This window comes from Sus scrofa, chromosome 9, assembly GCF_000003025.6.
Source record: "Sus scrofa isolate TJ Tabasco breed Duroc chromosome 9, Sscrofa11.1, whole genome shotgun sequence".
In the NCBI taxonomy this organism is placed as follows: domain Eukaryota; kingdom Metazoa; phylum Chordata; class Mammalia; order Artiodactyla; family Suidae; genus Sus; species Sus scrofa.
In genome coordinates, this window is record NC_010451.4 from 121496482 (window position 1) to 121519497 (window position 23016).

Sequence of the window (23016 nt, forward strand, 5' to 3'; positions counted from 1 at the left end):
CAACTTTCCAACAACGCTTCCTGAGGAAACTTTCTCCCATTGTATATTCTTGCCTCCTTTGTTGAAGAGTAATTGACCATAGATATATGGGTTTATTTCTGAGTCCTCTATTCTGTTCCATTGATCCATGTGTCTGTTTTTGTGCCAATACGACATTGTTTTGATTACTGTAGCTTTGTAATATTGTCTGAAGTCTGGAAGAGTTATGCCTCCTGCTTGGTTTTTGTTCCTCAGGATTGCTTTGGCAATCTGGGTCTTGTATGGTTCCACATAAATTTTTGGATTGTTTGTTCTCATTCTGTGAAAAATGTCATGGGTAATTTGACGGGGATCTCACTGAATCTGTAGATTGCTATGGGTAGTTTGGCCATTTTAACAATATTAATTCTAATCCAAGAGCATGGGATATCTTTCCTATGTTAATGCATTTTTGGATCTGGGTACATAGATGAATGTTATGTTCTGCAATTTTCTGTATGATTGATGCAGTTAATAAATTTTTAAATAAGTAATAAAATACATTAGCGTCTATGAGGAAAAATAAGAAAAAGAAGGGCCCACACACAATGAACTTATATTACAGAGGCACACTTCAACCAGAGCCTCCTGTACATTTTGTCACAGTCAGCTGAGAGGAAATAGGACAAAGAAAAGCTACTGCAAGAACAAAACTGGGGTTGGGAGAGCAGTGGGACCTTACCCAACTTGTACTCCCTCCTAGAAACCTCAATCTTAGGATGTATGAACTATTAATCTTTCTTCTATTTTAGATGAGGAAACTGAGATACAGAGGTTAAGAATCTTACACAAGAACACACAACCAGTAAAGGCAAAGTTAGGATTTGAACTCAGGTAGCCTGGTTGTGGGACCCAAGCTTTTAACCATGACACAAGTCTAGGTTCGAATTGTGACTCAAGCCCATATGATCTGGGTGAACGTGCATGTATTCTTCAACTTTTCTCAAACTGCTTATTTTAATGCATTGTGGAAAGTCTCAGGTAATATAATAAATTATGTAGCAATTACACCTAACATAATTATGATTATGAATGGGCCTAAAAATATGATGAGGTCCTGCCTTGGGTCATCCATCCCTCCAGGCCTCTTAATCTTTACATCTGAGACCATTTGACTCACACCAACTACAGATTCAGGCTCGACCTCATCCCAAGATTAATCTTGTCCTTCACCAGAAAGGATTTAAGAAGTTTTCAGTAATTCAGCATCAAGTTCTAATCATTGGCTTTAACCTTGTTCTAAATAAGACTGTACCTTATCCCTAGTTCGAACTTCTGCCTCATTCTCTTAGACCTTTGATAGTCCTTATGACTTACTATGTGCCACATCATTGGCATTATGTTATCACATTTAAACCTCAACCGTATGAGGTATTGCACAACCTATTCACAGATGAAGAAACTGGGTAGAGAAAGGTTCAAATGCCCAAGGTCATTTAATAGCGTCAGAAGTGGACAACAAACCCAGGTCAGCTGGCTACAAGGCCATTATTCTTCCTCTGTAACAAGCAGTTTTCAAGTTGTATTCCCAAAGTTCCATAGAGACTCAAGGGCTGCCAGGGAAGACTGAAGAGAAGTGATATGGCTCAACTCACTTTTACCAGACGTCTCCATTATGTGGATTGCCACATACCCTTTGGATGTCATGAAATTCTTTCTTGCATGTCTGCTTGCCTGGGCTACCTCCTCGTACAACTTAGAGATGAATCTTAACTCGGTCACGCACAACCCAAGACAGACTCCTATTTAGTAGACATAGTCTTTCCAGTTGCCCCAGCGTGTTTCCATGAAACTTCCCATTCCTAGGTCTGCATTAAAATACCAGAAAGTAGTTTCAGAAGTCATTTTAGAAATGGCCATTATGTGTAAGTACTATGGGCAACTCTCCCACTGTATGGGCGTAGAGATTGATACGGCTCACATAATCCAAAACACTGGATCATTTGCCATGAGAATTAATTTTAGGAATACACTTATACTTTAAAGTTCATTATTCCTAACTAGAAGTTGAGTATTCTAGAATAATCTGCAATATTTTAAGGCAAGTGAAGTCATACTAAAAAGACCTATGCTGCAAAGCTACAAGGCTTTCTAAATTTTCTCCCTTGCCCAATTTTATGAACTCTACCACATGATGTTCTGAGAGCTGACCATACATCAGATATGTGATGATAACCACGTATGAAGGCAAAGTGCCTTTCTTAAGGTAATGTTAAAATTAGTGTTTCTGACTCCTTTCTCTTGCCCATATATGCACATAGCTTATAATGACACCACAGAGAACTATTTGTGAGGAAGGCTACAACAGTCCTGATTATTTAAAAATAAATAATTTTTAATCAATTTAATATTTTAATTAATTTAATTTTTAAATTTTTATTTATTGTCTTTTTGCCATTTCTTGGGCCGCTCCTGCAGCATATGGAGGTCCCCAGGCTAGGGTCCAATCGGAGCTGTAGCCACCGGCCTACACCAGAGCCACAGCAGTGCAGGGATCTGAGCCACGTCTGCAACCTACTCCACAGCTCACGGCAACGCCGGATCCCTAACCCACTGAGCAAGGCCAGGGATCGAACCCGCAACCTCATGGTTCCTAGTTGGATTTGTTAACCACTGAGCCACGACGGGAACTCCAGTCCTAATTATTTTAATGGAGAAAAATGTAACTGAGTTATAACCTGAATATTCGCAGTGACCTTCAGTCTGAAGTGAAACCTCTTTATATGTCACCAGCAAAATACAGTAATTATCACTACCTTGCAGTACTCAGTTCCTATCCTTTTAAGCTAGGTAACTAAATACCATGGATATGCTGCTATGGTATTTCTCAAAGTATTTTTCATAGAGCACTGGATAGGAATCCCCTGGGGCACTGTTTATAAAATGCAGATTCCTCGGCCCCAAGAGCAATCTAAAGAATTGACATTTTTGTAACATCAAGAAATCTGCATGTTTCAGATTTACCCAGGCACTGATTTGAAAATCAACTGTAGAAATCTATTCAATATGTCCTTACTATTTAAGAAAGAGATTGGTTAAAACAAAACCAAAACCCCTTTTCTCTATTTCGCTGATATTTAAAATTGCACATGTTTTTTTACTATGTGTCTGAAAAAGTTTAAAGGACAATATTGATCATAACACCATCCTCAAAAGCAGTAACTCAAAGTAAGTCTTCACTTTTTTAGAAAGAGCTTTAGGTAGTGAAGGAGTTATTAACCAAGGGTTAATGGTAAACTAATTAGTCTGCACTCAATTTAGCAGTCCACAAAGTTTATTTAGCAATAGAACAGGAGAAAACTTCCATCATAACAGACATAAGGCAGATACAAGATAGGTCTCTGGGGTACATTCTTTATATAGACTGACAAATGACTTGAGGTTTCACAACATGTGGCAGGCATGACTTGCTGCACACCCACAGCCATTCATTCCTCACTTCTTCCTTCCTAAAAGAGCCCTCATTTAATTATGGGAGAAAAATGTGTCCTGCTCAGGCAATGCCAACTCCTTTCCCCTTTTCCAGGTTTCCCAGGCTCCCTTGTGAATCAGTCCCTTCTAATGAGATGTAAGGAAAAAAAAAAATCTGTGAGGGACATTTTTGTTTGTTTTTATGGGCGCACCTGTGGCACACGGAAGTTCCAGGGCCGGGGTCGAATAGGAACTGCAACTGTGACACGTGCTGCAGCTGACAGCAATGCCAGATCCTTAACCCACTGAACCAGGCCAGGGATCAAACCTGCATCCTCACAGAGACAATGGTCGGGTCTTAACCCATTGAACCACAAAGGGAACTCCTGCAAGGGACTTTTGAGAACGATTTTCTCCCCAAATTCTCTCTTGAAAGGAGAAAACTTGTTTACTCCCTACTTCCAGCCTTTGATTGGGACAGAAATGTCTGGAGCAGCAACAAGCCACACTGAACTCACTGAGGAAACAACTATGAGGACAAAAAGTCAACGTGATAAGGATCCCAGAGGGGAAAGATGGAAAGAACCCGGGACTCTTGAGAACAACACAGAGTTGCGACACAAGCACTGGATTATCTAGCATTTTAAGTGGAATTTTAAAACTGTTCAGTGGCCTCTGAGATGTTTTCAACAGTATTTTCTACAAAAAGTTTCTTAACCCAAACTCTAGTTCCAGGATTCTCACAAGTGAAGGCCAGAAGGAGGCCAATGTCAGGTAAGACCTTCTAAGAAAAATGCTTCCTCTGAACTGTTCATGATATATATGGACTCAAGCCTAATACCCCCTTTTGTCACCTAGCTCCTAGTACAGGTACTTTTCCAGGGAGGGCATTCTAAGTTCAGTCACCACAAAGACAGGACAGGACAGTCTTTGCTTATGTAGAGCCAAGAAACTGTAACAGTGGCATTTCTGCCTGTTTTTATGTAACCTAGATAGGTGTTGTGTGATTAAATGTGATTTTGCTGACAGTGACCAGTTACTGATAATGTCAAAGCCCCACTGAGGATGGGCCAGAGCCAATGATGAATAAATTTTACACACACACACATATATATATTTATCACTGATTAATATATAAGAGGTGAAATTTAGAGCAATGTAGTTTCTTATTAAAGTGTCTAGTTGTTTTACTGGAATAATCTAGAATCCAGCTACAAGGATGCTTTCCCACAGAAGTTATCACTAGAAATATCATTATGGTACACAGAGTATGGGGCTTCTCCTCCGGGACTTCTGTGAAATCATAATGTCAATAATTAGGCTGTAGGGACTTTTAAGAGGAAAAAGCTAACTCCAAAACATAGGAAACATGGATTAGTCAGGTTCTACATAACAGTCTGGCTTGGAATACTGATTATGCTCATGCTGAACAAGAGAGGCATAGACCCTGGAAGCAGATCCAATAATTTAAGAAGTTTCCCAAAGTAGTGACAGTCTGGATCAGATCTAGAAAGGAGTCATTTTTCCATCCTCCTTGGGCTACTAGCACAACACCCTCTAGCGTCTCCATGATTTTGACTGTTTTAAGAAGTTACTTGCTTTGGCCAAGCTTTTTGTTCAAGGTTTTATCTGTTCTGGTCAGAATTAACTGTAATGCAGGGTTAAAACCAGCCACTCTAGAGTCATGTATTCTTTTTCTAACCAGTGGAGGACCCAGAAGAAATGGGTGGCAAGCTTTTTCAAAGGTCCACCTGGTAAGATTTTGGGGAGCCCACTCAAGAGGGAAAGACCAAGGAAGAACAAGGCTTCTATTAGCAGGATTATCGGGGTAACACTCAGGGCAATAATCAGCTCTGTTAATGCGGTCTAAGAATACTTGGTAACACTCATTTTCAACCAGTTCCGTTTGGTACAACCAGTGGCCCAGTTCTAAACTAGGGAACCACTGCTGTCCACAGTCAGGGCAATGTGAATTATCTGAGAACATTGGGACCTAGAGAGGTAACACAGAAAGCAATGTAACAGTAAGAGGTAACAACGACAAAGAGAGACACCCGAATGACCAGTCCTCTCACAGGTTTGGCTTAGCAATTTCTCAGTCCACCCAGCATTCCTCGGAGAGGGTAATATCTGGCTTGTACCTCCATGCACTTCTTCAAGATTTCGTTGTCTATTTTTCACTCACTTGCAACCCAGTCTCTGAACTGAGGGACTGATCCAGTCTATGATGTTATCAGCCACTGACTAGCAGCACAGATCTCAGACTAGCTCCTTTAAATCCCAGCTTCTCAAGAAAAGACAGGGTTCTAGTCTAAGTTATTTTTTCTTGTGTGTTATTGGCTGGTGGTATCCTGCAGAGGCACCTGGCTTACTCTGCTTTGCTGGTAAGTTATTACGTCTGCTTGGTGAAACGGAGGAGCTGACGGGTCCAAAGGGTCTTTGGTAGGCGCTGGCCCTCTTGCCGTTGTAACACACGTACCCAAATCTTAAGGCTTTGGCACTTTATAGCGATGTAGAAGGGTCAGGAAAACCTGGTAGAGTCCTCTTGAGCGTGGATCCAATGAAGTCTTTCTTGGGAGGACCTTAACAGGACCCAGTCACAGAGAAGTAGCTGCTGTTGAGCTGGCTGAAGGGTCTGGGGATGCTTCACATACCTGTAAATGATAAAACTTCAGACGACTCATATGGGCTTTGAGTTGCTCACAGTACTATTAGAAGCATGCACCTGGAAATCATTTGGGTCAGTCACGGGAGATGAGAACTGTCTCATGGGTTTCCCCATGACAATTTCATATGGGTTCAAATCAGCTTATCTGTTGGAAGTTATGCTTAACTGGACAATAAGGAGGGTTTAGGTTCATTTAAGATTTGTACTAGCTTATTTTTACTTATTTATTTGGCCATGCTCATGGCGTGTGGAAGTTCCCAGGCCAGGGATCCAACCCACACCACAGCAGCAACCTGAGCTACTGCAGGGACAATGCTGGATTCTTAACCTGCTGTGCCACAAGGAAACTCAAAGCTTAATTTTTGTCTAGGATTATATATCTTTTTCCTACTCCTTTCGCACTCTGGGAATAATAAAGTCTGTATAATTATGTGTAATTAACATGGTAAAACTTTGAGATTTCTCTTATCTCTCTTCTATGAAATGGGTGCCATAATGGGTAGGGGAACATGAACAATGGTGCCAGCCTTCCAAAACAGACTTAGTCCGTGCAGGGGAAAGCTTACAAAATCATTACATGATATTTTTAAGAACCATAGGAAGTTGGTTGAAATCCTTTGAAGGTTGAAAAAGAAACCACCAGGGACATGTCTCATTGCCCACATCTATCTTAATAGGCTTATACACATTTTAAGTTGAAAAAGGCAATTAAGGTATAGTCCTGGGCTATTCTTGGAAAACAGAGAGTAAATCAGTTGGCATTCACAGATGCTATCACCTTTGTACTCCTGCATGACACTGAATGGAACAAATAAACAAGGTGGGATAGAGCAGGATGTATGGGACAGTGAGATGGCCACCGAGGGAGTGCCGCAGACCATCAGAGCACAGTATACCCTCTGCCTTACTCCAGTGTTCTGTGAATTCCAGGGCCTGATCCTATGCGAGCACTAGGGGATACTAGGGAAGGTGTAAGGGTTAAAACTGCATAAAGATATAGCCTGAAAAGCAGAGGGAGTTACACCCTTAGTTGTGACCAAGAAGAAAGAATTTTCCTTACAGATTATCAATAGTGGCTGTGATTCTGAGATTTTAAAAAGGCAACTTCATTTTATTTTTTATACATAGCATCTCCCATTTATTCTATGAGTGCAGTATCTTGGTCTTCTGAAGTTTTTTGTTGTTGTTTGGTCTTTTTAGGGCCTCACCTGCAGCATATAGAAGTTTCCAGGCCACGGGTTGACTCAGAGCTGTAGCTGCTGGCCTACGCCACAGCCACAGCTTGATCTGAGCCATGTCTGCAGCCTACACCAACCACAGCTTGCGGCAATGCCAGCTCCTTTAACCCAGTGAGTGAGGCCAGGGATCAAACCTGCATCATAGATACTGGCTGGATTCTTAACCCACTAAGCCACAACGGGAACTCCTAAAAAGGCAACTTGAAAAGACAACTAAAGAGTAGCCTCCGACAGTGCTGCAACATGGGGCCACCCCAGATGAGGTGAGAGAGAAATCACTCTAGATATACTGATGTGTTTTTTTTTGAGGTGAGGTGACAAACCATGCATGAGGGCTACCAATTCGGCTCCTCAGGCAGAAGATGGGGTTCCTGACTCAATGGCCACTACGGTGACAACACAGGGTGTAACAGATTTCACTGAGTATCTACTGTTAAAAGCCACTACAGTAAAAGTTTCGGTTGTTGAATTGGGAAATCCTGGGTGTCCAAAACATGGAGCAGATAGATGATGAATAAAACCCACAGGGTCATCGGGTTTAGCAAAAAAGTTAGTGCTAAAATTATATGACTAAGTCTGACACAGAAAAGATAGAGGCTTTTGGATTTTAAGAATGAAAGGGGGAAATTCAATTAAAACCACAAGGTACTATTTCACATCTGCCGATTGGCAAAAATTAATAAGTTGGACAACGGGAGCCTTTTAAACCCTGGGCAAGACTATCCCTCCGCCGGACTCCACATTTCCACCGGCAAAGTCAAGAAATAGCCCTCATGCTCCAAAAGCTCAGAATAAATCCACCCTTTCCCCAACCTTCATTTCTCCAACTTCGAGAATTCAGCAATCACTAGAGCTCCAAGTATTCCTGACTGAAGAGAACGCCAGTGTTCCCTATGTTCCAGATAAGACCCCCCCTCCTCCCCGCCTCGGTCCTCCAAACCACTCTGGGTAATAGTTGAAAGTACTAAATGCTTAAAATAAGACCACCTATTAGCAGCCTCCCAACCTCATTTCTTAGTCTTATCCCTACTGGTAGAGAGAAGGGGGCCTCTCAAAAATACTGCTGACAAGATTCTCAATGTACCCCACTTCTCATCCTTCCAGCTTCACTACCTATCTACTGGAAAGCCCGAGGACCAATCAGTCTCACATTATCTATACCTCTGTTTATGCCAGTCACGCAGGAAGCCCAGAGCTTCGGGTTATCCTTCATCCCCTTAGTCTCTAATCCCCATGTGGCTCTGAGGGCAGTAATATCCCCTCTCCCTGCTTCATTACCCCCCCCCCACAAAACATGCACCATTTTGATATATTAAATATTTTGGTTTTTGTCTCTACTAAAACCTAAACTCTGAGAGTAGGGCGTTTTGTCTTTTTATTTACTGCTCTACATGCTCAATAAACATTTCTTGAGTGAGCACATGGTGAGAATGGAGACTTACTTGAATCCCTATCCCCTAATGACAGGAGCATAAGTTAATATAACCACTTTTGGAATTAACCTGGCATTATCTAGTAAAGCTGAGGATATATACTTCCTATATCTCAGTCATTGTATTTGTAGGTAACTACCCTAGAGAAAACTCTATGTGCTTATTTAAAAACATGAATAAAAGATGCATTGGGGTATCCCCTTCCAGACAGAGATGAAACTCAAGAATACGGAACTAAAAAATAAAAAGCAAGTAATGGAAGAATACACACACACATACTCTCTCTTACACAGTCTCCATTTACATAAAATGTCAGTATACTGTTTACGAATAAATACGCAATAAAGCCAAAAAGAAAAGAATAAGCACAAGGATAATCATGACCTTGGATGGGAGGGGAGAGGATGGGATTAGGAAGGCATACAGGGGTGGGAGAACTTGTCTCTCATTAATTTCCCACTTTCACTCAAAAAATCCAGGATAGGCTTCAGGTAGTCCTAAATCCCCTGAAGTTACATACAGCCTTTTTTTTTTTTTTTTTTTTTTTTTTTTCTGGGAAGAGACTACAGTTGCCCCTTAAGCAACATGGGGGTTAGGAGTCCAAACTCTCAAGCAGTTGAAAATCTGCATATAACTTACAGTCAGTCCTTCATAGATGCAGTTCCTCTGTATCCGTCCTTCTGCATCCTTGGATTCAATCAACCACAGACCGTCTAGTACTGTAGCATTCATTGTTGGGAAAAAATCCACATGTAAGTGGACCCACACATCTCAAACTGTTATTCTAAGGTCAACTGTACATACTTTTAGACTCCCAAAGGAATGTGAAATGGTTCAGAACCATAATGGTTCCTAATTATTTTACTATCAAAGGCAATGTCTATTCTTACCCGCCCCCACCCCAAATCTCACTTGGAAAATGCCTAAACCACCAGCATTCTTGTAATAACTTCATTTTCTCATTTTATTCATGAGGTAGATCTGCCAAATGAGAACTTCTAAGAAAAGAAAACTATTAGCCCTGGTTTAGAAATTTTCAATAGTCAATATTTTCAAAATTTCAATATTCAATAGTTACAAATAATATTCAAAACTCCTATAACATAAAAGTAGAAAGATTTAGATATTCTGGATTTGTTTTCCTTCCTCAACTCCCTTAGCTTAAGTCAAAAGTAATTGATTTGAGGTAAATGTATGGTTACCGCCTTGTAGAAATTGAAAATGCCTTAGGAACCACCATTACTCTAATGACCACTGAGAAAACCGCCATGTACTAGGCCCAATGCCAAGTACTATAAATACAAAGAAAGAAATCTTGTAGGACTTTGAGATGTGCAGAGAATCCAGATTGGAACCAGTGCTTTAGGTAAAGGTTACGGGCTTTTAGGTGGATATAAAAATTGCCTGTAGAGATTACAGGAAATTCAGGAGAGCCCACAGAAGAAGCTAGAATGTCCTTATTTTCAAGCAAACCTTCTAGCCAACAACAGCGGGCAAAAACCAAAGTTTAAAGGGCTTCTCTATCACATAACTGTTAACACAGCTGTCCTTCAACATCAGTGGGAGATTGGTTCCAGGTCCACTCATGGATACCAAAATCCACAGACACTCAAATCCCTTATATAAAATGGCATAGTATTTGCACATAGCCTACCCACATCCTGCTGCATACTTTAAATCATCTCAAGATTACTTGTAATACCTGATACAATCTAAATGCTATGTAAATAGTTGCGAAGGCACAGCAAGTTCAAGTTTTGCTTTCTGGAACTTTCTGGAATTTTTAAAGAATATTTTCAATCTGCAGTTGGTTGAATCCACAGGTGAGGGACCTGTGGATACAGAGGGCCAACTGTACAAAAGAAAAATTACAAATCAGATTTTTTTCTTTTTACGGCCACTCCTGTGGCATATGGAAGTTCCCAGGCTAGGGGTCCAATCAGAGCAGCAGCTGCCACCTTATGCCACAGCAACCCTGGATCCAAGTTGCATCTGCGGCCTACAACATAGCTTGAGGCAATGCTGAATCCTTAAGCCACTGAGGGAGATCAGGGACTAAACATGCGTCCTCACAGACACTATGTTGGCTTCTTAACTTGATGAGCCACAATAGGAACTCCCCAAATCAGATTTTGTGTGTGAGTGAGAATTAAAGTAAATTTAAGATTCTTCATGCAGCTTTATTAGAGGAAAATTTAGAAAACAGTACTTTAATATCAAAATAGAAAATGCAGTTCTATTTTAAACCAGTGAAATTTCTATCTACTAAACAACGGCAGCTCAATACATATTAAATAATTATCATCTCTAAATATTCTGATTCTATTATCATTCTTCGATATTTCCTAAATGGAAGCTAGCTCAAATCTGCCTTGGATAGACAAGAATTCCCTTGTTCTTTTTAGTGGCAGGATAATACGAGTTTCAGACTGAGTTGGGATTGGGGTAGCTTCTCTGAGAAAATATATTCCTTAAACTTCAACCTCAGCCAAGTTCACATATAATATAGAAAATCAAAAGAACAGACACATAAAAAATGTAAATGTTCTAAATTTTCTAGAGTTTCCATTTTAAATATTTTCTTCCATGGATTATTTTCTTCTAAGGCCAATCAATAATCAAAACTATTATTTTGGAGTTCCCGTCGTGGCGCAGTGGTTAACGAATCTGACTAGGAACCATGAGGTTGCGGGTTCAATCCCTGGCCTCCCTCAGTGGGTTAACGATCCGGTGTTGCCGAAGCTGTGGTGGAGGTCGCAGACTCGGCTTGGATCCTGCGTTGCTGTGGCTCTGGCGTTGGCCGGTGGCTACAACTCCGATTCGACCCCTAGCCTGGGAACCTCCATATGCCGCGGGAGCGGCCCAAAGAAATAGCAAAAAGACAAAAAAAAAAACCCCCAAAAAAACCCTATTATTTGTATGAGACAGTTTCTTTACTAAGTTTCATACACAAAGTGAAACCTTATGAGCTTCATATTTCAAAACGAGATCTGAATTCAGACATTGGGAAATTACGGAGTATGAAAACAAGAATCACTCTTTAAATTCACATAATCTCAATAATTCCTTGTTAAAAATATATTATGAAAATACATGGTCCTGAAAAACAGTTTTCAGCCTGTTTTGTGAGGAGCTACTTTAATTTGGCAAAGCCTGGAGATCACAGAAAGAAGTTATATGGATGACAACAATCTTCAGCACTGTTTAGCATGCATGCTGTTCCCTCTTACAAAGAACAGATAAGCTGAATGGGGAAAAAAAAAAAAACACAAAAAAACGTTCTTTGGTCACCCAAGAACTGACAAACATAGCAGATATGCGTGTGTGCATTGCTGGCATTCCATAAAAGGGAACAACTGGCTTAGAATTTACTGGTGCATTTCGATCTTCCTTGCCCTCATGGAATGAAAGTCCATGGTTCAAATTCTGTCTAGAGTTTCAATTTAAAACACCTGCAGCTAAACCTTTAAGGTTAATATGCACTTTTTAAACAGGGAGATCTAGTGCCAAACTTAGGTATTTCTGCACTGGTTTTGTGTGTGCTGAAAACTAAGTAAGTCTTGCTCATTCCTCTGTACCGTATCCATTGTCATAATATGCTGGGATTATTATTTTCACCATCTCCCATTCACTTCCCAGTGTTTTCGCTGAATAGTACTTACTCCAAATTTTTGAAAAGGAGGTTGAGAAAGTACTAAAAACTATAAAAGCACTGTACTTACTTCCTCAGGGAACTGTTCCTTATATGGGGACTGGATACCTGGATTAGTTCAGATATGTATTTTTTTCTGACTACAGAAGGTCTCTTCCTTCTTACCCTTCCTCTTACTTCCTCCCAATTCCCTTGCCTTGTATCTCAGGTTTAGGTTGACCCATGTAGAGGCAAAAAGCAATGCACAAAGGATCAGAGTCTGCTACGATTTCTGACAAATTCTTGGAGTTGTTCCTTCTCAAACCCTATGTCAGTATGGTGTCATGACCACTTACTTTATGGGTTAAATTCTAGTACTACCATTATTCACTTTGTTACTCAAGTTGTTCCAACTTTGGCCGTCATGAGCTCCTTCAAGTTGCTTCCGTGTCCTTTCAACAAGCCAACTTTTTTGAGCATTTCCTTAATTCAAGGCATCACAAGATGTTCCAGGCTTATCTTGTATTCTCCCTGTCCCAGCCCTGGAATCAAGGACTTCTCAAAAAAAAAAAAAAAAAAATTCCTGGTTCCTTTTATCAGAGGATAGTGCTTAAAAACAAGGGCTCAGGTGCCCACTGCTACTGGGGTTTCACTAAGAGAACAAGCACCACTAATATTGTTTCCTTATGAAACTCATTACCTGGAAATCATTAGCATCCCCTGGGAGCTCATCAGAACCTCAAATTCTTGGGTCCCATCCTAGACTCACCAGACCAGAATCTTTGAGGGTCTGGTGCAGGAATCTTCGTTTTAACAAGTTCACCAGATAATTGTGACACCTGCTATAAGGTTAAAGAAGCACTGTTTCAATGAAGAAAAGCTGGTTTCCTGTCACTATATACCATACCATGTTTATCTCTAATTTTAAAAGGGTACATTTAGTCTTAATAAGTTGTCTCGGGTATAAATCGTATATATTTTTGTTTGTTTTAGGGCTGCACCCGTGGCATATGGAGGTTCTCAGGCTAGGGGTCAAATCGGAGCTGGAGCTGCCCGCCTACACCACAGCCACAGCAACACCAGATCTGAGACTTGTCTGCGACCTACACCACAGCTCAAGGCAATGCTGGATCCTTAACCCACTGAGCGAGGCCAGGAATCGAACCTGCGTCCTCATGGATGCTAGTCAGGTTCATTTCTGCTGAGCCACGATGGGAACTCCTAAATCATATTTTTACTGCCACAACTAATAAAACCATAAGTGAATGCTTCACCTGTTAAGGCACTAAACACATCCCTACCCTTGTTTTTCTGAAAAATTTGTTTTACATGTGGTGGTCATGGTAGTTATAAAGTGCAAATACTGTTTGTTACTCTTATACAAAGAAGTTGCACATCAGCCTCCAGGATCAACTCCTGCCTATATATGTGACCCAACATCCACACAGTGAATCTATAAATATGAGACCCTTGCAGCATTGTCCTCCAAAGTCAGACTGCCTAGGCCTGAATGAGAGCTCCAGCGCCTGACTTGGTGAACTCTCCCCCATTTCCCTGGTTTTCTTAACCACAAAATGGAATAACACTACCTAGATGAAAGCAGCATTATGAGGGTTAAAGAGAAAAATGTGCAGCCCTTAAAACTATGGGGACACAAAAGAAGTCTCAGGAAGAAGTGTTTATAATTATTTGAACTATTAAGTAAAAGTGCAACTAGACAGTTGTTTATTTTTTGGAGTGGGGAAAGCAAGAGGAAACTGGGCTAGAGGAAAGTCCCGTTGTTTCTTCAGTAGACGGATGAGAACAAAGGCAGAACCAGAAAGCTCTATTTATATAATTAAAGCTCTGAGAAATTTACAAACCAATGTTTAAATTTGCATTTTTTTCAAAAATTTTATTACATTTAGATTATATATACCCATGGTCAAGGGCTAAAGAGTACATAAAAGTCAAAATAATTTGATTTGTTGAGGTAATGGAATTACAGGTGAATTTTCTTTTTTTGTCTTTAGGGCCACACCTGCAGCATATGAAGGTTCCCAGGCTAGGGGTCAAATTGGAGCTGTAGCTGCTGGCTTACACCACCGCCACAGCAACACCAGATCCAAGCCATGTCTGCGGCCTACACAACAGCTCCCGGTAATGCCGGATCCTTAACTCACAGAGCGAGGCCAGGGATCAAACCTGTGTCCTCATGGATACCCGTCAGATTCGTCTCCACAGAGCCACGACAGGAACTCCTTTTCTTTCTATTTTGATTACCAAAACCATATGCCAATTCTTTAATATTAGTTAAGAGTTAAGCAGTCCAATTAATAACTGTTTCCACTTACTGAGTCCTTAAACTATCCCATTTAATTTTCTTTCTTGATTCATAAATATTTGATCTGCTGTGCAAAACTTATAATAAATGATAATCACTATACTGAATTCTCTCTTGGGGGACACAGTAGTAGCCATAAAATATAGACTATTACTGAAATTTTAACACAATTACAATTCTAAATACAAAGTTAAAAGCCTAGAGCAAACTGTGCTTTTCTGAGCAAACTTTCCTTGAGAAGTTCAAGTGACACTTCAGAGAAATTGGATTTCTGTTGCATACAGTTTACAATTGTTTCCTAGGCAAAAATAAATTACATACCAGACACTACACATTATTAAAATTCCCAATAATCCTCAAATAATTAGTTAAATTCTTAAGTTACTTTATGTGTGAATTATGGAGACTCTCGGGCTAGTATTATCTCTACGTTAGGAAGAAAAACAAGTGAAACAGAGCTTAAATGAGTCACGTATGGCTATGTGATAAACCAGCAGCAAAACTGGTAATCAAGTTGTGGACTCTGCATTCAGCATAATAAACATTACTGAGGGGAGGCTCTCAAAATTGTCACAGCAAATGTCAGTTTTTCCAACTGTTCTAGTCTACACAAAGGCCTTCAGGAACGTTTTTAGTTCCTCTACCACTAGTTCCTTTTGAAATTAAATTATTTTCCACTGGCCATTTATATACGAGCCCTGTGCTTGAAAAACAAAACTGATAAATATGGATAACAACCACAGCCCCGATTCTTAAAAAACAGATTAGGAAAGGATCCAAAACAAAATGGTTTATGTTGGATCTAGATCCAAAACAAAATGTTTTAAAACCGAAAGACAGGTAAAACTGAAACAAAATACGTTGAATCAGATTAAGATAACTCATTTCTGTATCTGTGTACGAAACAAGCATTACTGATTTAGTAGAGAGTACACTTTTTTGAAGGAGGGAAAAAGAAGAAAACTTTCTCACTAGGTATGATAATACAGTTGGGAATACCTATACGCTATGTAAGAAATTAGTAATTATAGAGTCTTACTTCAAACTTGGTCTTTTCAGTACCATTAAGGCTAAAAGGCGGGGCGGGAGGGTGGGCACTATCTTACAAGGATCAAGACGACGAATGGATGGGATCCTGTTAAGCACGGAAGAAAAGAGAGTAATCACCACCTGTACTGGTAGTTTGCCCGTTTACATTTGAACCTTACAGGAATTCTGCTTCTCATCGCAAAGTCCGAACCAAGCATTTATTCCCACCTTGCTCTATTTAATGTTTACACAATTCTGTTTCTCTTTTTCCACTCCAAAACAAAAATATACCTCCAACCTGCTCCGTTTAAGGGTTTTGCGGTAGGGAGGTGGGGGTGGGGAGGGATCGTTTCTGAAAGATATTTAAAAAGAAGATATCAGATCAAATATTAAAACATGGAAAAGTTGTATATACATTTTACTCACTTACAAATTCTAGCGGGGCTTTAAATCGTCGACTGTCAACGTCAGGAGAGCCCTTCGAGGGTCCTTTCTGCTCCCCAACGCCGGGCTGCACCCCTCCGACGCGGCAGAACAGAACGTCGTCCCCGTCCCAGCCCACGTGACGGCGACCTCCGAGGGGAGGGCAGGCGCCCGCGGAATGCTGGGACTGGTAGGCGCCGGCCCCTCCTCCCTGCAGTCGGCACCTCCCTCTCACTCCCCGGCGCCGGCCAGCGCCCGGGCACGAGGCTGCAGGCGCCGTGAGCGCGCACTCGCGCTGCTCTCTGACCCGGAGGCGAGCGTCTCTCTGCCAGACGTCGGATGACCCTAATTCTCCCTTAAAAAAACCCCGAAAGTTCATAGGCTCAAAGAACCAGTGGAAGCAACACAGTGAGGGGCACTACCCCATGATAATGGCAAGCACCAGTCCGACTTGACTTAGAACCTGGCCTCTACCATTACGAGGTGCTTGTCCTGATCTAAACCTCAGTTTGCTGGTGTCCAATGGGGCAAGGCTACATACCTCATCAGGTGGCTGTGAGTAAATGAGCTAAAGTGCGCAAGAGTGTCTGCTAAATGACTGTAGTAAATGATGAATAAAAGCCATTATCTGATCTATTAATCTTATGTGAAAATTGAGATGGCAATTTACCCAAGAACAACTAATTGGGCAAAGTCAAGTCTAAAATTCTAGTTCCTGACCTGCACCAATTCAAGACAGCATAGAAGAAATCTACATAAATCTCGACTTCCCCTCTGCTAATTTTTTTCCAAACACTTCTGACCAACGCACTATTTTACTTACTATAATTTTTATCTGACTCCCATAGAATATGAAATCCAAGGCAGGGAGGGTTGGTTTTAGGTCTATTTTTTACTGCTGTATCCCAGCACCTAGAACAGCTTTTGTCTGGTGCATAGCATAACCCCCAATATTAACTGGACTAATGCTTCTTCATGTAACTGATTTTTGGTGTCTTCACCTTGCAACCATCCTCTTTTGGCAGAAGACACAGGATTTGGGAACATCTTGGATGCTTTTTAATTGTTTGACTGCAATTTCTAATTCAACAAACAATAAGAGGAAGAATACTACATTCTAGTCACTTTATTGAGTTTTAATTTCTTAATTTCAGTATAATATCTCAAGCTAGATGTTTTCATTTGTATTAAGTCTTGAAAATATTTTTCTGTTGATGTGAGATGGGGAATAAATGCAGCTAACTCCTATGTCTTTAATTTACTTCCTCTAAATATTTTAATCTTTTCCTTATTAAAAATAACAATGTTACCTCTTTCTACCAAGATACAATCCCCAAAGTTATTTCCCTATTGACCAGAAATGTAGATATTATGCACAATGACTTGATAAATTCTTTCTCAGTAAATAACAGGATTTCTGGTTACCCTAAACTAAAAATTCATGTTCAAAAATTATCATTTAAAATAGCTCCTTTACTTAGAAATCCAGTGTCAAGAACATTAGATTTCTAGACCTAGGCCTAAGAGCAAGGTATTTCACTTAATGCCAGTCACTTAACCTGAATTTTACTATTTTGCATGTCTTCCCTAATACATGGCAAATTCTCTCAGGGTAAAGAAAACTCTCATTAATTTAATTCATATACTTATGAATACGTATTCATATATCCTAGTAGACGCTTAAATTAATGAGTACATTGTTCTAATCATTTCTTCTCTTGTTCTCTTTTGATTCACTAAATTCCTCCACATATCTCAAACTCCTAAAGTAACATCCAGAGCTCATGATTCCTTTTGGTATTGATGGCCAAGCAATTCCCTTATATTAGCTATGAATCTACTGTCTATGCAATGTCACCTCTTTTGGGCCACCCCTGTAGTCTGGAAAACATCTACAGCAGAACATCTGGTTTGACAAGAGTTTAGCTTTACCTCAGTTAGTGATGAAAGTTGGTATTTGTAAGATTACTAGGTGTGGAGGCACGTAGGGCAGAGCTAGAATTATGTATCCTTATTACCTAGACAAAAGAGGGAAAATCCTAAGCAAATATACTGTTAAGGTCCAAGTTTCTATATAGTCACCTGTCCTGGCAACTGTTTTAAAGAGGCTCTTAATATATGCATTCCTGATTAGTAATCCTATAAAGTTTTATACACTTTAATGACTTTATTACAGAACCTTTATCATATGAATGAGTAATTTAATAGGCACCTATAAACTATTGCCTAAAAAATAAAAGGCGGGTACTAACCAAGTGTGAACATTTCCCAGCATTTTGTTAGAAAAGATCTAAGTCCCACATATTTCCAAATAATATCTAATGCAGGTTGACGAGGAAGAAGATGCTTTTCACCAAAGATTTTTAAAAAGTGTCATTTCCCATGCTGCTACTCCTTCAGTTTCTTTGGCTGTATTGTATAAACAAGACTAAACTAAGTGCAGTTCCTAACAGGCAGAAACCTAAGCGATTCTGCCTGTAACACAGCACTAACATGGTTTCTGAACAGTGCTGCTGGAATAGAGTTTTTATCCGAAGCCAGGAATGTTCGCTGTGTGTGCATTTTACACACGGGAATCCACCCGAGTCAACCTGTAGATCCGATTTTGTACACTCAACTGTGACTTAAAAACCTAAAACCGGTTAACTGCCTTCACGAGGAGCTTGAAACTAATATTTTCTCCAAGCAGAGAGGAAACCTGCAAAAGTACCTTTCTTATCACCCCTGCTAGGGGCACATGGAAAGGTACGGCTAAGGCAGCAGTCGATCAAAAAGGCAGCGGGGAAAGTGCGCAACAGCCTGGGCTCAAGGACCGAAACTCCCCCTCGAGCCCGTCTCGCCCCGCCTTCCCCAGGGACTCGGTATGGGGGCCGGGCCGGCCCGGGCGTCTCCTGCGTGCGGGCAACAAATAGTCGCCACGAGCAGCTGGGCAGAGGACTGGCTACTTGCCCAGCCAGTTGTCCCTTCTCCGTCGTCCCCCACCCCTCCTCCTCCCCGAAGGCTGAGAACAGCGACGTCCTCCTCCCTCTTCTCCTCCTCTTTGGTGCCTTCAGCCAAGAGGCGGGAGTGACCCGCGGCAGCTGACCCAGCACCGGCACTGCCTGTCCCACAGCCCTCAGAACACACCATGGGCCCAGAGGCAGGTTTGCAGCACAGCAGCGACGACGCCAGCGGCAGCCCGGGCGACTCTCAACTGCCTCCCTGACCGCCGACACCACCGCCCACTACCCCGAAAAGCCATCGCCCGCAAAGGGAGAAGAATCTACAGGCTCCCCCGAAATCATCTTAGCGATCGACTCAAGCTACGTCAACAACTATGGCGAGCGAGGAGCGGCGGGCGGAGCCGGTGAGGGAAGGATGGGGGGTGTACGTCACGCCCAGGGCCCGCTGAGGGAAGGAAGGTCCCGGCTCGCCCCTCAAAATGGCGGCGGCAGTGATGCGCCTGCGTACGGAACTCCTACGCCGCCGCGCCACAGCCGGCGGGAAGTGAGGTTCTCAGAAGAGCCGCCCGAAGTGTACGGCGACTTCGAGCCCCGGGCGGCCAAAGAAAAGGTCCCGGTGGGAAGGCAGATTCCGCTAGAAGAGTTCCGGCCCGATTCAGCGAAAGAGGAAGTGAGAGAAAGCGCTTATTACCTTCGGTCTCGGCGGCAGAGGCAGCCGCGGCTCCCGGAAGCCGAGGAGATGAAAACGCGAAGGGGTACCCGCCTCCAGCAGCAGCAGCAGCAGCCTCACTCACAGCCGCCTCCGCTCCAGTCGTCTCCGGTCACGACCAGGAGAGGATTACGGGACTCCCATTCATCTGAAGGTGAGGCCGACGGAGGTAACAGTCGCAGCCGAGAGCCAGGGAGGGAGTGCCGCGGGCGGGGCCGCGCGCGGAGGGTGTGCGCGCTGCGTGTGCCTACTTGCCTGCCTGCCTGCCTGGCGCTCATCCGCTCCTGGGCGCCTCTGCCCGGGTGGACGTGCGCCCCCACGCCGGGTCCGCCCCGACCGCTGGCGGGAAAGAGGCAGGGGCGGGGATGCTGGAAGGAAAGGAAGTCGTGCAGAGCGACTTCAGCAGAGCTCAGGAGCCGCGTGCATCCCGGGGCATCAGTTTAGGGGTGTCGAGGCTTGCCACTGGTCTGCAGGCCTGCACGTTAGGAAGGCGAGTTAGGCGGTAGGCGGGACACTGAATCACTCCAGGGTCGGTTTCTTGCCGGTTTTCTCTGTCCTGCGGATGTTTCTACCAAACCACTTCCATTTCCTCCTTTAAATCTCGGAGGCCAGAAGTCCCCAGCTGAGAATTTTGGATCTCATCTAACCTTCCAGTCTTTTTCCATCACTACCCAGGTAGGGAGAGAGGGAGAATTTTGTGAGTGGCCGTTTTGAGGGCTTGGTGTAGTTGATGAATTGCCTTGAGATCTCACCCAAATACTTAACACCGAAATGGGGTAAGCATTTATCCCGAACTTGAAGCTCCCAGTGTCTGATAAACTTGAGCTGATCACTCTTTCCTGAGTGTCATGAGTTTCTGCCAAAAATTAGGCACGGGCATATTGGGGATCCTCAGTCTAACCTCAGTGGTTAAGGAGTAGCCCAACAAAGCAAGACCCTTAATTAATCATCGTCTAAAGGGGCCACAAGAATACTGACAGAGTGATTGTAGAGATGTAGGAAAGTCACAGGTGAATCAACTCTCTTAATCCATCCTCTCCCACCCTGCCGTCTCTCTCCCATCTAAGAGGGAGTTCCAGAGGAACTTTACTGTTGACCCCAAGTAGGGCACCTATGACATAAAATCAGGGGAGTTGAATCATAATGGGATTACATAGTTAGTGATAGACCCACTGATGGATATGAGGAGGAGGTGGATTTTCAGTGTAGAGCACAGTAATAGGCTGCAGGTTTACCTCTTGACAGGAGGAAGTGTTGACACATTGGAAGATGTTTTGATTTTGGAAACTGCTAAAGATATGTAAGTTACTATTGGAAGTAGTAATTCAAGACACTTTAGCCCACATATTAGTTTTTTCTCTCTTTTAACATTATAAACTTCCTGAAGACAAAGATCTTACATATCTTTTTTTTTTTTTTGGTCTTTCTTCTATTTCTTGGGCCGCTCCTGCAGCATATGGAGGTTCCCAGGCTAGGTGTCTAATTGGAGCTGTAGCCACCGGCCTACGCCAGAGCCACAGCAATGTCAGATCCGAGCCGCATCTGCGACCTAACGCCACAGCTCACGGCAACGCCGGATCTTTAACCCACAGAGCGAAGCCAGGGATCGAACATGCAACCTCATGGTTCCTAGTCGGATTCGTTAACCACTGAGCCACAACGGGACCTCCACATCTTACATATTTGAAGGATCATGTTATATTTCAGTGCTTAAATTTGTTCTATGTCTCCAGTATCTGGAAAAATGCTTTAGTAGGCAGTAAATATGTTAAATTGTATTGACTCTCCCACCCAGGCTGGTGCAGTTGTATAAGCCAGTTTTTTAAAACAGGTAAAGGATTGACTTCTCTTTTAGTAAATCTATTAGACCTAAAATGTTTTAGAAACATTTTTCACTCTTCTCCTTCCTTCCACATCATTTATGACACTATAGCCCATCTTTGAAATTTTCTAAAGTAATGTATTTTTGTTGTAAAGCATCATTGGTGAATAGTTTATTTTTATATTGTCTTTTTTATTGACTAAAGTCCTACGTTTTGGTAAACCTAACTGCATATTTCTAAAGGAATGGATTACTTGCATTTGTGTTTATATATTGTTGTTAATATGCATAATCTTTACTCAGTAGGTATATTCTAATTGTACAATTGTTGTATCTATTCTTCAGAAGATGAAACACCTTCACAAACTGTTTTAAGCCAAACGGTCTCAAAGAAAACTATCATGAGAACCCAAGAGACTCCAGGTAAGAAGAGTGAGGTTTTTTTCCCTTACATGCCAAGTTTTTTAATGTATATATTGCAGCCTGATCCATCAAGGGTCCCAAATCATACCTTATTCAGAGTTTCAGTGAATCTTTTCTTTCTTGCTTTCTTTTTTTTTTTTTTTTTTTTTTTGGCTTTTTAGGGCCAAACCCACGGCATATGGAAGTTCCCAGGCTAGGAGTTGAATTGGAGCTACAGCTGCTGGCCTATGCCAAAGCCACAGCAACGCAAGATCCGAGCTGCATCTGGGACCTATACCGCAGCTCACGACAACACCAGATCCTTAACCCAGTGAGCAAGACCGGGGATTGAAACCTCATGGTTACTAGTCAGATTTGTTTCCACTGAGCCACTACAGGAAATCCCTCAGTGAATCTTCTTTAGAGGTTATTGAATTAAGCGATAAGAACCTGTATCAAGTAAAGACAGGGCGCATACTTCAGCACTTACTAAGTACCAGCCACTTTGTATGTGCTAATTCATTCACATGCAAGGTAGATATACCAGTTTTTTTTCTGGGACTCAGAATAGCGTACTTTTCCTTAAGATTACTTGCTATGTGAATGAGCCAAATTCAGACCCAAGTTTGTCTTCGAAACCGTATCATTTTCCCCCAGTACCTCACTGTCACTCTCCCATGTAATAATTAGCTACTCGGTAAAACTTGTTAAGTTTTGCTTTAAGATGGATTAAATGATCTGCACAGTAAACTCATGACACAATATGGTCAGTCTTCTTAGTTGACTACATTTCGTCAAATCTAAGGTCTCATCGGTTATGAGATACATCATCGTTGTTTTATGTACCACCCAGAAGAAAGCAGTGCTGCCAGTCAAACTCCAACATGCCATAGATTGTGTGATCTCTCACAATTTCTGAGCTGTTAAAGGGTAAAAACATTTGCATCTTAATATCACTGTAACATGG

At 41.9% G+C, this 23016-nt stretch overlaps 3 protein-coding genes across 6 annotated transcripts in view; 1 reads left to right on the plus strand and 2 right to left on the minus strand.

The window, feature by feature from the left end:
- Positions 1-20130, minus strand: part of TOR1AIP2 (torsin A interacting protein 2) — a 40111-nt gene extending 19981 nt beyond the window's left edge. For 2 of the 4 annotated variants that reach the window (XM_021102141.1, XM_021102140.1), the window contains exon 1: positions 16182-18831. In XM_021102141.1, the coding sequence (XP_020957800.1) occupies positions 16182-16553 (372 nt within the window). In that variant the 5' untranslated portion in view covers positions 16554-18831. Of the gene's footprint in view, positions 1-16177; positions 18832-19807 lie in introns of those variants that run through there. The other 2 variants (XM_021102143.1, XM_021102142.1) reach the window with 2 other exon arrangements.
- Positions 3275-16298, minus strand: LOC100738642 (torsin-1A-interacting protein 2). Its single transcript, XM_005656744.3, has 2 exons — positions 16182-16298; positions 3275-6083 (listed from the first exon to the last, which is right to left on the minus strand). The coding sequence occupies exon 2, from the start codon at positions 5414-5416 to the stop codon at positions 5021-5023; it is 396 nt and encodes a 131-aa protein (XP_005656801.1). The 5' UTR covers positions 5417-6083; positions 16182-16298; the 3' UTR covers positions 3275-5020.
- The window catches only part of TOR1AIP1 (torsin 1A interacting protein 1), a 51109-nt gene continuing 47302 nt past the window's right edge, over positions 19210-23016 (plus strand). Inside the window, 3 exon segments of the mRNA XM_021063744.1 lie at positions 19210-19554; positions 19557-19979; positions 21993-22070. Of these exon segments, the coding sequence (XP_020919403.1) occupies positions 19491-19554; positions 19557-19979; positions 21993-22070 (565 nt within the window). The 5' untranslated portion in view covers positions 19210-19490.